The sequence below is a fragment of the Sapajus apella genome, unplaced genomic scaffold, assembly GCF_009761245.1.
Source record: "Sapajus apella isolate SASKATOON/1434 unplaced genomic scaffold, GSC_monkey_1.0 scaffold103, whole genome shotgun sequence".
Classification (NCBI taxonomy): domain Eukaryota; kingdom Metazoa; phylum Chordata; class Mammalia; order Primates; family Cebidae; genus Sapajus; species Sapajus apella.
In genome coordinates, this window is record NW_022437043.1 from 4781375 (window position 1) to 4794122 (window position 12748).

The 12748-nt window shown below is 40.6% G+C and overlaps 1 protein-coding gene across 4 annotated transcripts in view; it reads right to left on the reverse strand.

Annotated features, from left to right (window-relative positions):
* Positions 1–4391: 4391 nt before the first annotated feature.
* Positions 4392–12748, reverse strand: part of ZNF41 (zinc finger protein 41) — a 50826-nt gene continuing 42469 nt past the window's right edge. For all 4 annotated transcript variants that reach the window (XM_032258476.1, XM_032258475.1, XM_032258472.1 and 1 more), the window contains exon 5: positions 4392–8739. In XM_032258476.1, coding sequence (XP_032114367.1) covers positions 6668–8739 — 2072 coding nt within the window. In that variant the 3' untranslated portion in view covers positions 4392–6667. The remainder of the gene's footprint in view (positions 8740–12748) is intronic.

Genomic DNA, 12748 nt, shown 5'->3' on the forward strand with positions numbered 1-12748 from the left:
CTGCAACCTCTGCCTCCCGAGTTCAAGCGATTCTCCTGCCTCAGCCTCCCTAGTAGTTGGGATTACAGGCATGCGCCACCACACCTGGCTAATTTTTGTATTTTTAGTAGAGATGGGGTTTCTCCACGTTGGTCAGACTGGTCTCAAACTCCCAACCTCAGGTGATCCACTGACTTCAGCCTCCCGAAGTGCTGGGATTACAGGTGTGAGCCACTGTGCCCGGCCCATGATGTATATATAATTCTTAATAGGTTGCTAAATTTAATTTGCTAGGTAGTTTTCTCATGATGTGTTTGTTTGGCTTATATCTCAGAGGTCTCTTAGGTCTCAATACTGGCTTCATAGGGTTGGAGAGTGTTCATTCCTCCTCTATTTTCTGAAAGATTTTGTGGAGTGTTGGTATTATTTCTCCTGTAAATGTTTAATAAAATTAATTAGTTAAACTGGTTTTGGGTTTTTCTTGTTTGAGCAGATTTTTACTTATACTTTGTTACTTGTTACAACTCTATTCAGATTTTCTATGACTTCTTGAGTCAGTTTTGGTCATTTGTGTGCTTTTACAAATTTGTCCATTTGTCCAGGTTGACTAATTTATTAGCATAAAGTTTTAATGGAAGTATCTTGTCATCCTTTTCCTTTCCGTAGGGTCAGTGGTCTCTCGTCTTAATTTTGGTGATGTGTCTTCTTTCTTCTTGGTCCACCTAAATATTTGTCAATTGTGTTGATCTTTTCAAAGAATCAACTTTTGGTTTCACAAATTTTTATTTTTATTTTTTTAATCTTCCCATTGCAATGATTTCCATTCAAATCTTTATCATTTCCTTACCTCTGCTTGCTTTAAGTGTAGATGGCTACATTTCTACATTTGTAAGGTGAGAGTTTAGATTATTGGTTTGAAATCTTTTTTTTCTTTCTGAGATGGAATCTCGCTCTGTCACCCAGGTTAGAGTGCAGTGGCACAATCTCGGCTCACTGCAACCTCCACCTCCCGGGCTCTAACGATCCTCCCACTTCAGCATCCCAAGTAGCTGGGACTACAGGTATGTGCCAACACACCTGGCTAATTTTTGTAGAGACGGGGTTTTGCCATTGTTGCTCAGGCTGGTCTCAAACTCCTGAGCTCAAGCACTCTGCCTGCCTTGATCTCCCAAAGTGCTGGGATTACAGGCATGAGCTACCGTGACAGCCTCTCCTTTTCTAATATAGGTATTTAAAGCTATACATTTCCCGTTAAGCACTGCTTTAGTCACACCTCTTAAATTGCGGTATATTGTGTTTTCATTTTCATGCAGTACTTTCTAATTTCTCTTGTGATTTATTCTTGATTCATGGCTTATTTAGAAATGTGTTAATTTCTAAATATTTGTGGCTTTCTCCAATTTCCTTCTCTTGTTGATTTCTAGTTGTAGTCAGAAAACATATTTTGTAGAATTTAAGCCCTTTAAAATTTTTTTAAACATGTTTTATGGTCTAGCATAGATCTATTCTGGAGTGTGTTCCATATGTATTTGAAAAGAATGTGTATTCATGTATTCTGCTGTTGTTGAGTGCAGTGTTCTATTGATGTCAATTAGGTCACATCAGTTTTATAGTGTTGTTCAAGTCTTCTATATCCTTGATGATTTTATTTCTAGTTGTTCTATTAATTCCTCAGAATGAGTTATTGAATTCTCCAACTGCTATTTCTGAATTATCAAAGAGTTTCCATCAGTTTTTTCTCCACGTGTTTTGAGGCTCCTTTGTTAGAGGTATATATATATATATTTTCTGATGAAATGACCATTGTATCATTATAAAATGGCCCTTTTGTGTTTAATAACATTTTCCAACTAAATTTCTATTTTGCCAGAAATCAGTATAGCCACTCCAGCTCACTTATGTTACTCTTTGCATGTTAGATATTTTTCCATCATTTTACTTTCAATGTATTTGTAACTTTGAATCTAAAGTGTGGCTTTTATAGGTAGCATATCGTTGGATCCTGTCTCTATCCTAATCTGACAGTCTCTGCCTTTTGATTAGGGAATTTAGTCCGTTTATTTCTAATATAATTATTGGTATGGTTAGATTTACATCTGCATTTTGAGATTTGTTTTCCTTAGCTTTCATATGTCTTTTGTTCTTTTTCTTTCTTTTTTGGCTAACTAGATATTTTATTTTTTATTTTGACACAGTGTCTTGCCCTGTAGCCCAGGCTAGAGTGCAGTGGCACAATCATGGCTTACTGCAGTCACCAACTCCTGGGATCAAGCAATCCTTTTGCCTCAGACTCTGGATTAGCTGGGACTACAGACATGCACCACTTGGTGTCTATTAAATGCAACATGTGGACAGCCTCAGAGACAGTTTCTAGTGACTGGCATTTTTTTCCTGTGTATGGACCAGAATTTCCTATGTGTGTTCAGTCTGTTTGTTTTGCACGTCTCATAATTGTTAAAAAGTTGACACTGTAGATAATGTATTTTAGTAACTCTGGATTATGATCCCATCCTCCACAGTTATTGTTGCTGTTGTTTTTTGTTTAGGGACTTGTGGGGACTAATTCTGTAGGGTTTTTCATCCCTCAGTGTGCAGCTACTGATGTCTCTGCTTAAAGAATTCTTTCCATTTTTATGCCTGGCTTCCTTGGGGTCGCCTGTGGGTCTGCATAGCTTATTTTTAGACAATGATTGCTCAGAAGTTGTGGTTATACACCGCAAACCAGTATGGCTTTCACTAAGGGGGTAAACGTGTGAGTTTGAGTACACATATTAAGTCCAGGCTGCTTATAACTCTGCATTGGCATTCATTTCAGCTTGTATAAGGTCTCATATTCATCACGGGATCTGATATTTTGCGGTCATGCACGCAGCCTTCCACATCCTCATGCATATGTATGAGCTTATCAATTCCCACTGTTGCTCTTATTTTCCATATCCCTTTAATTTTTTTGTCTCATCTGCTGCTCACCCAAACAATGTTGGAGCCTTAGGCAGCTGTGAGGTTGGCCTTCCCCAATTACTTGCTACCAACATTGCTGTTGTTTTTGACAACACCCCGAGGCATGGAGCTTTTCTCTGGAGCTCAGAGTCAGGTCAGCTCCCTCCATTTACAGTGAGGCTTCCATTCCTCATGGTTACCATGCCCACAGAGCTGTGGATGGGAGCAGCTCCAAGTCTAAATGCCATAGACCCCACTATTTTTTATCAAGGTTTGGTAGTTTTTCCATCAATAAACACTTTTCAAATTGACATATGCTTTTGGTGAATTGCCAGTGTTCTAAAATGCTCATTTTTGACCATTTAAAAAAGTTTTATAGTTGCTTTTGGGGGAGGGGTTTTGATGAGCTCCTCACCCTACCATTCCAGAAGCTCCACCTCTAGACAAGTGATTTTTTTGTTTTTGTTTTTTAGAGACAGGGTCTCACTCTGTCACCGAGGCTAGAATGCAGTGGTGTGATCATAGCTCAACGCAGCTTCTAGCTCCTGGGCTCAAGCAATCCTCCCAACCCAGTCTTCTGAGTAACTGGGACTACAGGCATGCACCACCACACCTAGCTAATGTAAAACAATTTTTTTTAGAGACAGGGTCTTGCCATGTTTCCCAGGCTGGACTTGAACTCTTGGCCTCAAGGAACCTCAAAAGTCAAAATATTGAGAAAGGGTAGTATTTAAACAAATGGTGTAGAAATATTTGGATATCCATAAGCCAAAAAAAAAAAAGAAAGAACTTGGACCCATATTTCACACCATACAACTCAAAATGGATGCTAGACCTAGATGTAAAACCTAAAACTGTAAAACCTTTAGAAGAAAACACGGGAAAAAAAATCATTGTAATTTTTGGTTAGGCAAGGATTTCTTAGATACAGCACTCAAAGGACAACCTAGAGGTGAACAAATGGAAAGATTGGACTTCATCAAAATAAGCAGTTCTGTTCTTCAAAAGACACTGTTAAGAGACTGAAAGGACAATACAGAGACTGGGAGAAAACCTTTGCAAGGATAATGGACTGACAGTAAAGTTATATCCTATATATATATGTATTTTTTGAGACAGAGTTTGCTCTGTCACCAGGTTAGAGTGCAGTGGTGTGATCTCAACTCACTGCAACTTCTGCCTACCTGGTTCAAGCAATTCTCCTGCCTCAGCCTCCCAAGTAGCTGGGACTACAGGCTCATGCTATCACGCCCAGCTAAGTTTTGTAATTTCAGTAGAGATGAGGTTTTACCATGTTGGCCAGGATGGTCTCGATCTCCTGACCTCGTGATCCACCCTCCCAAAGTGCTGAGATTACAGGCATGAGCCGCCGCACTGGCCCAGAATATATTTTTTAAACTCTTAGTGATCAACAATATGAAAACAAATAACCCAATTGATAATGGGTAAAATATTTGAACAGACACTTCATCAAAGATTCTCAATAAAAGATCAATATTATTAATCATTGGGGCAATGTAAATTAATATCACAATATTACTTCACATGTACTAGGATAGGCATAATAAAAAAGACTGATAATAATAAGAGTTCTAAGGATGTGGAGAAACTGGAACCCTCATACATTGATAGTGAGAATGTAAAATGGTGCAGTCATGTGAGGAACAGGCCTGGGTCTCATGTCTCAGCCATCATTCATCTATCCTGGGGAGATACTACAATGGTTTGGAGGACAAGAAAATAAAAACAAAAACTAAAATTGACATATCACTATCTGCCCACCATTAATGGCTATAATAAAAAAGATGGAAAATGCCAAATGTTGGCAAGTATGTGGAGCACTAGAACTCACATACTGTGTTGGTGGGAGTGTATATTGGTGCAACCACTTGAAAACTGGTTTTATAACATATAGCTGAGCATAGGTATACACTATGGCCTGGAAGTTCAACTCCTAGGTACATACCTAACAGAAATACATATGTTCATCAATACACGGCAGCACAATTCCTAATAGCCCAAGCTGCAAACAACCCAAATGTCTACAAACAGTAGAATGGATAAATTATATTGCAGCATATTTACAGAATGGGATACAACATGACAATGAGAATGAATTCTCTACAACTATATACAACATACGGATGACTCTCACATGCATAATGTGAATGAGAGAAGGCAGGTGCTAAAGAGTATATCACTCAATTATATGATACATAATTGTTTGTCTCAATTTAAAATACAAAACAGGAGAAATGAATCTATGCTGTGAGAAGCCAGGATAGTGTATACCCTTGGGGCTTGCCTGGAAGGGAAAGTGGGGAAGGCTTCTGGGGTGCTGGTCATGTTCTGTTTCTTGATCTGAGTATGTTCAGTTTTTGAGAATGCATTGAGCTGTATGTTTATGATATATGCGTTTTCTATATATATTATAGTTTAATAAAAAGATTTCAAAATAAAATAAAAATGCAGTTGCATGCTAGAAAGAGCATTCCTTTTTATGAGTACTGTAAAAAAATGTTTAAGGGAAAATGAGAAAGTGTCTATATATCAGTGTTAAAAAAGAGCAGTGCTTTTTCTTGAGAAGTCTTCCAGTTATTCAACTATGATAAGCTGTAATTATGTCTTAGAATAACTAATTGCAATGCAACATGACTTTATCCCATAGCAATCTACACAAAACTACCCTTAAAGTGCATGTAGGAAATGAATATATCTTAACCAAATAGGAAGAAAACAAAATATTAGGAAGTGAAACCCAAGTTTTCAACCATTCTTTTTCAGACAGGAAACCCAAGGAAAGCAGGGGTGTTGGCGGATGAGCCTGAATATCTAGAGTGCTGTGGATCAGTTCCATTGTCACAGCATCAGTTACTGGGGGGTAAGGAATCTATGACCTGCAGCTTATACGAATGACAGCTTTGGGGACACAGGTTAGAAGGCATGCATACCTCTTATAGGGTATGACTCACTTGCTGTCCCAACAGGGAATTAATAAGGAGACAACCACTACCTTTATATGTCTGTATCATTCAATGACTATATTCCTGTAACATAGGCTAGAGCTAGGTCTAATTTCCCAATTCATAAAGTTATTCCTTTAAATTTAAAAATTCTGTTGCACTTAAAAATATATATATACCATGAGGACTTCCCAAAGGGAAGAGAAAAAACAGTTCTTCATGGGAATCTTTTCTGTGTCTTAAGTGCCAATGATGACAAAGCAGATTATCCACATTCCCAAGGAGGTTTTCTGCCTTGATGTCAGTGCCCTGCTAGTGTTTGGACAATGAAAACTCTTCTCCCCAGCCTAGACATTTGAAAAAGTTTTTTCCCAGTAGTGAATACTTTTATGTCCCAGAATATGCTGAACTAATCAGTACTGAATTTAAAAAGTTCTTTATCCAAAAAGTGAAACATAAGAGATGACAAGTCATCTCCTCAGGTCTTAATTCTACTGTTTATAGGAGCTCAAGAGTCCCTGTATGAATAACCAGGGATGTAACCAGACATGACTATTCCTCAAATGCTCTTCCTCTGCATAGAACCGCATATACACTGTGGTGATGCAGGAACTTGTCTTTCCAGTGGACGGAAGGATACTTGGCTCTGTTTGCCTTCAGTTCACTCAAGCCTCAGTCTCTCATATCTATTTCCCCTGCACAACAATTGCAGCATCAGGCCTTCTTCCTCCCTACTATTAGATACCTGATGCATACCAAGTTGTGATTTCCAGGTGAAGACTTTCTCAGTCACTGGCTTTATAGCATTTTTCTCCACTATGCGTTTTCTGGTGTTTAATGAGATTTGATCTGTCAGTAAAGGCCTTCTGACATTCTGTACAAGCATAAGGTTTCTTTCCTGTATGAATGATCTGATGCATACTTAGTGTGGCTTTCTGGATAAAAGCTTTCCCACATTTACTACATTCATAGTGTCTTTCTCCAGTATGAGACTTCTGATGTATATTGAGGCGTGACTTCCATGTGAAGGTTTTTCCACAGTCACCACATTTATAGGGTTTCTCCCTCGTGTGGATTTTCTGGTGTGTTATCAGATTTGACCGGTCAGTGAAGGCCTTTCCACATTCAGCGCATATATTGGGCTTCTCACCTGTGTGGATTTTCTGATGCACACGGAGTTGTGACTTCTTAGTGAAGCGTTTCCCACAGTCGCTGCATTCATAAGGCTTCTCTCCAGTGTGGATTCTATGATGTGCAATGAAGTGTGATTTCTGGATAAAGGCCTTCCCGCATTCAGGACAAACGTAGGGTTTCTCTCCTGTATGGATTCTTTGATGCACACTTAGTGTTGATTTCTGGATAAAGGCTTTCCCGCAGTCCTTGCATTCATAGTGTCTCTCTCCAATATGAGATTTCTGATGTATTTTGAGGCGTGACTTCCATATGAAGGCTTTTCCACAGCCATTGCACTTATAGGGTTTCTCTCCAGTGTGAGTTTTCTGGTGTTTAATGAGATTTGACTGGTCCGTAAAAGCCTTCCCACATTCAGCACACATATAGGGTTTCTCTCCAGTATGAGTCTTCTGATGTGTGGTGAGATTTGTCCTGTGAGTGAAGACCTTTCCACATTCTGTACATATATAGGGTTTCTCTCCAGTGTGAATTCGTTGATGTACATGGAGTTGTGACTTCTTAGTGAAGGATTTCCCACAATCACTGCACTCATACGGCTTTTCTCCAGTATGAATTCTCTGATGTGTGTTGAAATGTGATTTCTGGATGAAGGCCTTCCCACAGTCAGTGCATACATAAGGTTTCTCTCCTGTGTGGATTCTCTGATGCACCCTGAGTGCTGATTTTCTTGTGAAGGCCTTCCCACATTCATTGCATTCATAGTGTTTCTCTCCAGTATGAGTTTTCTGATGTATACTGAGGTCTGAGTTCTGGGAGAAGCCTTTTCCACATTCACTGCATTCATAAGGTTTTTCTCCTGTATGAATTCTCAGATGTCTAAAGAGGTCTGATCTCTGGAAAAAGCCTTTTCCACATTCACTGCATTTGTAGGGTTTCTGCCCAGTATGAATTTTTTGATGTGTCATGAGGTTTGATTTGAGGGTAAAGACTTTCCCACATTGAGTACACAGATTGGGTTTTTCTCCTGTATAAACACTCGGATGTATGTCAGTCTGGGGTTTCTGGGGGAAAACTCTGTTGCTTTGGTCACATTCACGGGCCTTTTCTCCAGCATGAATTCTCTGATGCTCAAACAGATGTGACTTCTGAGTGAAGCCCTGTACACATTCAGTGCACACATACAGGTTCTCCCCAGCATGAATTTTCTGATGGTGGGTGAGAGCTTGTTTGTGGCTGAGATGTTTTTCATAGTGATTATGTTCACAGGAATTTGCTCCTGTCTTAGCATTCTCATTCTTAGTAGAGGAAGGGCTATTGGCAAAATTGTTACCATTTCCAAAAATCTTGCCAAGGTTCTTTGTTGCATTGTTTCTATTATGATTATGTGAGTTTAAAGTATGCTTCAAACTCTTTCCAATTGTGTTACAGTTATGGAGTCTTTTAATTGAAGGAACAAGTTTGCTAGTCACATGAATTAGTTTTTCAGTGTTTTTACGTTCATAGCCCCTCTCCTTAATCAATACTTTCACATGACTTAAAAGGTTATTCTGGTTTTCCTGACATTGCTCTAGCTGGTCATTATCTTGCCACAGTTCTTCTAAAACGGAACACAATGAAGCTTCTCCTATGGGTTGATCAAATCTCTCAAGGAGACCAAATCTCTCACAGTGGAAGAAAATTTCTCCAGGAATTTCCTGTTGTTGCATTTTCCCAATAGCCTCACCTAAAAAGAAAAAGAAAGACATGAAAACAACACAAAGAACAATTAGCAGAGGCTAGAGGGGACATGTAGTTCAGACAGGATGAACACAGAGAAATGAAAGGGCCCATAGGACAATATAGTACCAATAATGTAGCAACACAACATTCTTATAGAACACTTAATAAATGCAAAACAACTATATATCATTTAGGATACACAGAAACTGTTACAAGTGCTTGACATATAACAGCTCATTTAATCCTCACTAAACCCCATGAGGTAGCTATGATTATCAATTGTTTTACAATTGAGAAAACAGAGGCACAGAGAAGTCATGCAACTTGCTGAATATCAAATAGCTAAATAAGTGGGAGAGATGGGATTTGAACCCTTGGAGTCTAGCTCCACTATGTAAGATGCCTGGATTGTGAGTAGAGTAAGCAGAAGAAACTGCAGCCTGTGGGGAAGACTGGCATGGAAGAAATATTTCAGAATGTATGTTCTTATACATATCAGCTCTACGGCTTTACTAAGCTCTGCTTCTTCTTGCTTTTCCCTCTATACCATTATGAGTGGAGCCCTTCAAATTTAATGTTCATTTAAACATTAACTGTATATGCCTCAAACACCAATTCCTTTTTTTTTTTTTTTTTGAGATGGAATCTCACTCTATTGCCAGGCTGGAGTGCAGTGGTGCAATCTCAGCTCACTGCAACCTCCGCCTCCTGGGGTTCAAGCAATTCCCCTGCCTCAGCCTCTTGAGTAGCTGGGGCTACAGGCATGCACCACCACGCCTGGCTAATTTTCTGTATTTTAGTAGAGATGGGGTTTCACCATGCTGGCCAGGATGGTCTTGATCTCCTGACCTCATGATCCACCTGCCTCAGCCTCCCAAAGTGCTAGGATTACAGGTGTGAGCCACTGTGCCTGGCCCCAATTCCTTTATAGACAAACTAGTTGCAACACACCATCCTGAAATTGACAAACAGCAAATAGGTATCTGTACTCCAACTCTATAACCAGTTACAAGTTTCTTTTTTTTTTTTTCTAAATGGAGACTCGCTCTGTAGCCCAGGCTGGAGTTCAGTGGTGCAATCTCAGTTGAGTGCAACCTCCACCTCCTAGGTTCAAGCGATTCTCCTGCTTCTGCCTCCCGAGTAGCTGGGATTACAGGCACACACCACCACACCCAGCTAATTTTTGTATTTTTAGTAGAGATGGGGTTTCACCATGATGGCCAGACTGGTCTTGAACTCCTGACCTCAAGTGATCTGCCCATCTTGGTCTCTCAAAGTGCTGGGATTACAGGCAAGAGCCACCGTGGCGGCCCCAGAAGCAACTTTCTATTGGTTCCAGGAATACATGCTTATAACAAGAAGCATAAAAGAGGAAATGGAAAGCTATCTGTGGAAGAATCTGTAGGTCCTCCCCTGACATCTATTCTCCCCTTCTTTCACAGGAATAGAATGTAACTGGGCCTTACATTCACTGGCCTCACTGTGTTCTCACCAGTGGAATATGAGCAGAAGTGATATGTGTCACTTGCAAAAGCCAGCCTTAAGACAGTGGGCAAATCTCCTCTATTTCCTCTTCCCTATTCCCACTGGACTCCACAGTGATCCATCATTAACCAGGCAGGTGACAACAATGCCCCAGGAGATGCCAGAGGAGAGACTTAGAACATGGTCCCTGAATGACCTGTCAGGATTAGAGTTGACTTGTTGAACTGGACCCATCTATATTTAGCTTCTTGTTTTGTTCTTCTGTACATATCCAAAATGTATTGTCTTTCTAAATGTTAGCTCTCATTTTGGTATACTTCTAGGGAGCTTATGTTTGCTAGGAATTTGTAAAGCAGACACTGTACCACTCATATTGATAGTCAGTTTGGCACAGTTTTATAACAGAAAGGACAAATACATAAAAGGTGAGAGTGTTAACATTTCATGTAGTCATCTTCCCACTCCAGATATAATGTATGTTCCTTTGAATTCTTCTGAGCAGACACTCGAAAATTCCATCTGAAAGAGAACAAAATCTCCTCCTCTGACTATATCATCTCCAAATTCAATAAATTTGTTTACTAAATATTTTCTACATGCTCCACTTCAGAAAACTGAAGAATAAGTGTGCTGGTTATCAATGTTTTGCCTCTCAGTTCCAAATTTGCCCTTCCTTGCCTGCTCAACAAAAACAGATCTGGCCCCATTTGCCCTGATGTGATTATTACACATCGTATGCCTGTATCAAAATATCCCATGCAGGCTGGGTGCAGTGGCTTATGCCTATAATCTCAGTATTTTGGGAGGCCAAGATGGGCGCATCACTTGAGGCCAGGAATTTGAGACATGGCAAAACCCTGTCTCTACTAAAGATACAAAAATTAGCTGGGTGTGGTAGCATGCGCCTATAATCCCAGCACTTTGGGAGGCGGAGGTGGGTGGATCACCTGAGGTCAGGAGTTCAAGACCAGCCTGGCCAATATGGCAAAACCCTGTCTCTACTAAAAATACAAAAATTAGCCAGGCATGGTGGCATGTACCTGTAGTCCCAGCTACTTGGGAGGCTGAAGCAGGAGAATTGCTTGAACCCGGGAGGCGGAGGTTGCAGTGAGCCGAGATCATGCCACTGCATTCCAGCCTAGGTGACAGAGCGAGACTCTTGTCTCAAAAACAAAAACAAAACCCCCCAAATATCCCATGTGCCCCATAAATATAAATACTTATGTACCCATAAAAATTAAAAACTTAGAAGTGGATCTCGATCTTTTTAAATATTTTTTTTCTTCTACCAGCTAGCATGATATTAAATTTTGTCAGCGTAAGATGCTGGAGAGACACTGCAGGAGGAGGGAGATTTGCTTCCTGGTTCTAGGGGGCTCACTCAGCAGGCTCATCCAGCAGGGACAGCCTGTCTAGAACCAGGCTCATTTAGTGTAGGCATCTTTGCCAACATCTGGCTCCTGATGCACATGTGGTGTCCCCAGTGCCCAGGTCTTGCAGTCTTCTCTAGAGCTCAGCTCCTGCAGCTCATATGGCTTCCCATGCACCCAGTTCCTGTAGGCTCCCACAGTGCTGTACAGTCAGCAGCACCCAACACCCCTAGGTTTACTCTCAGATGATTTGCAGTGGAATAGCTCCAGTGAGTCACCTCCGCATGAACAGCTTTCTCTAGAATCCTAGAGAGCAGGTTTCCAGCAAGTTCCACTGGTACAGCACCATAGCAAGTATTCTACCTGCCTCGAGCCATGGTTGTGCCCTCCCTACAAGGTCTGAATCTCATCCCCGGGAAGTAGGGAGCCTCTTCCTTGGGTGCTTGCTCACAACCCTAGTGCTTTCTGTCTGCTATTCCTTTATTCTTCAGAGTTTCCTTTTTTACTAGCAAATCCCTCATTATTCCAGTCCCATGGCTCACTGCAGCCTCCACCTCCTGAGTTCAAGCGATTCTCCTGCTTCAGCCACCTGAGCAGCTGGGATTACAGGCGTGGGCCACCATACCCAGCTAATTTTTGTATTTTTAGTAGAGATGGGGTTTGACCATATTGGCCAGGCTGGTCTTGAAGTCTTGACCTCAGGTGATCCACGTGCCTTGGCCTCCCAAAGTGCTGGGATTACAGGTGTGAGTCACCGCACTCAGCTGCAAAGAATCTTTATGTTAACCATTCTCTGTTCAAATTAGTCTGTGGTTTTTCCCTTGGTAAGACCCTGAGTTATACTTTAAGAAACAGGCTCTTCATATATACATATTTCAAAACATCATGTTGTACATGATAAATACATTCAATTCTTATTTGTCAAATTAATAGATTTTTCTATAAAAATAAATAGGCTCTTTTTTCTTAATTTTTTTTTTGAAATAGAGATGGCATCTTGCTGTGTTGCCCAGGCTGGTCTTGAACTCCTGGCCTCAAGTGATCCTCCTGCCTCAGCCTCCCAAAGTTCTGGGTTTACAAGCATGAGCTACCACACTCAGTCTGAAATAGGCTCTTATTTCTGGAGGCTTTCTGAAAGCATAGAGGCAAAAGCCTCAG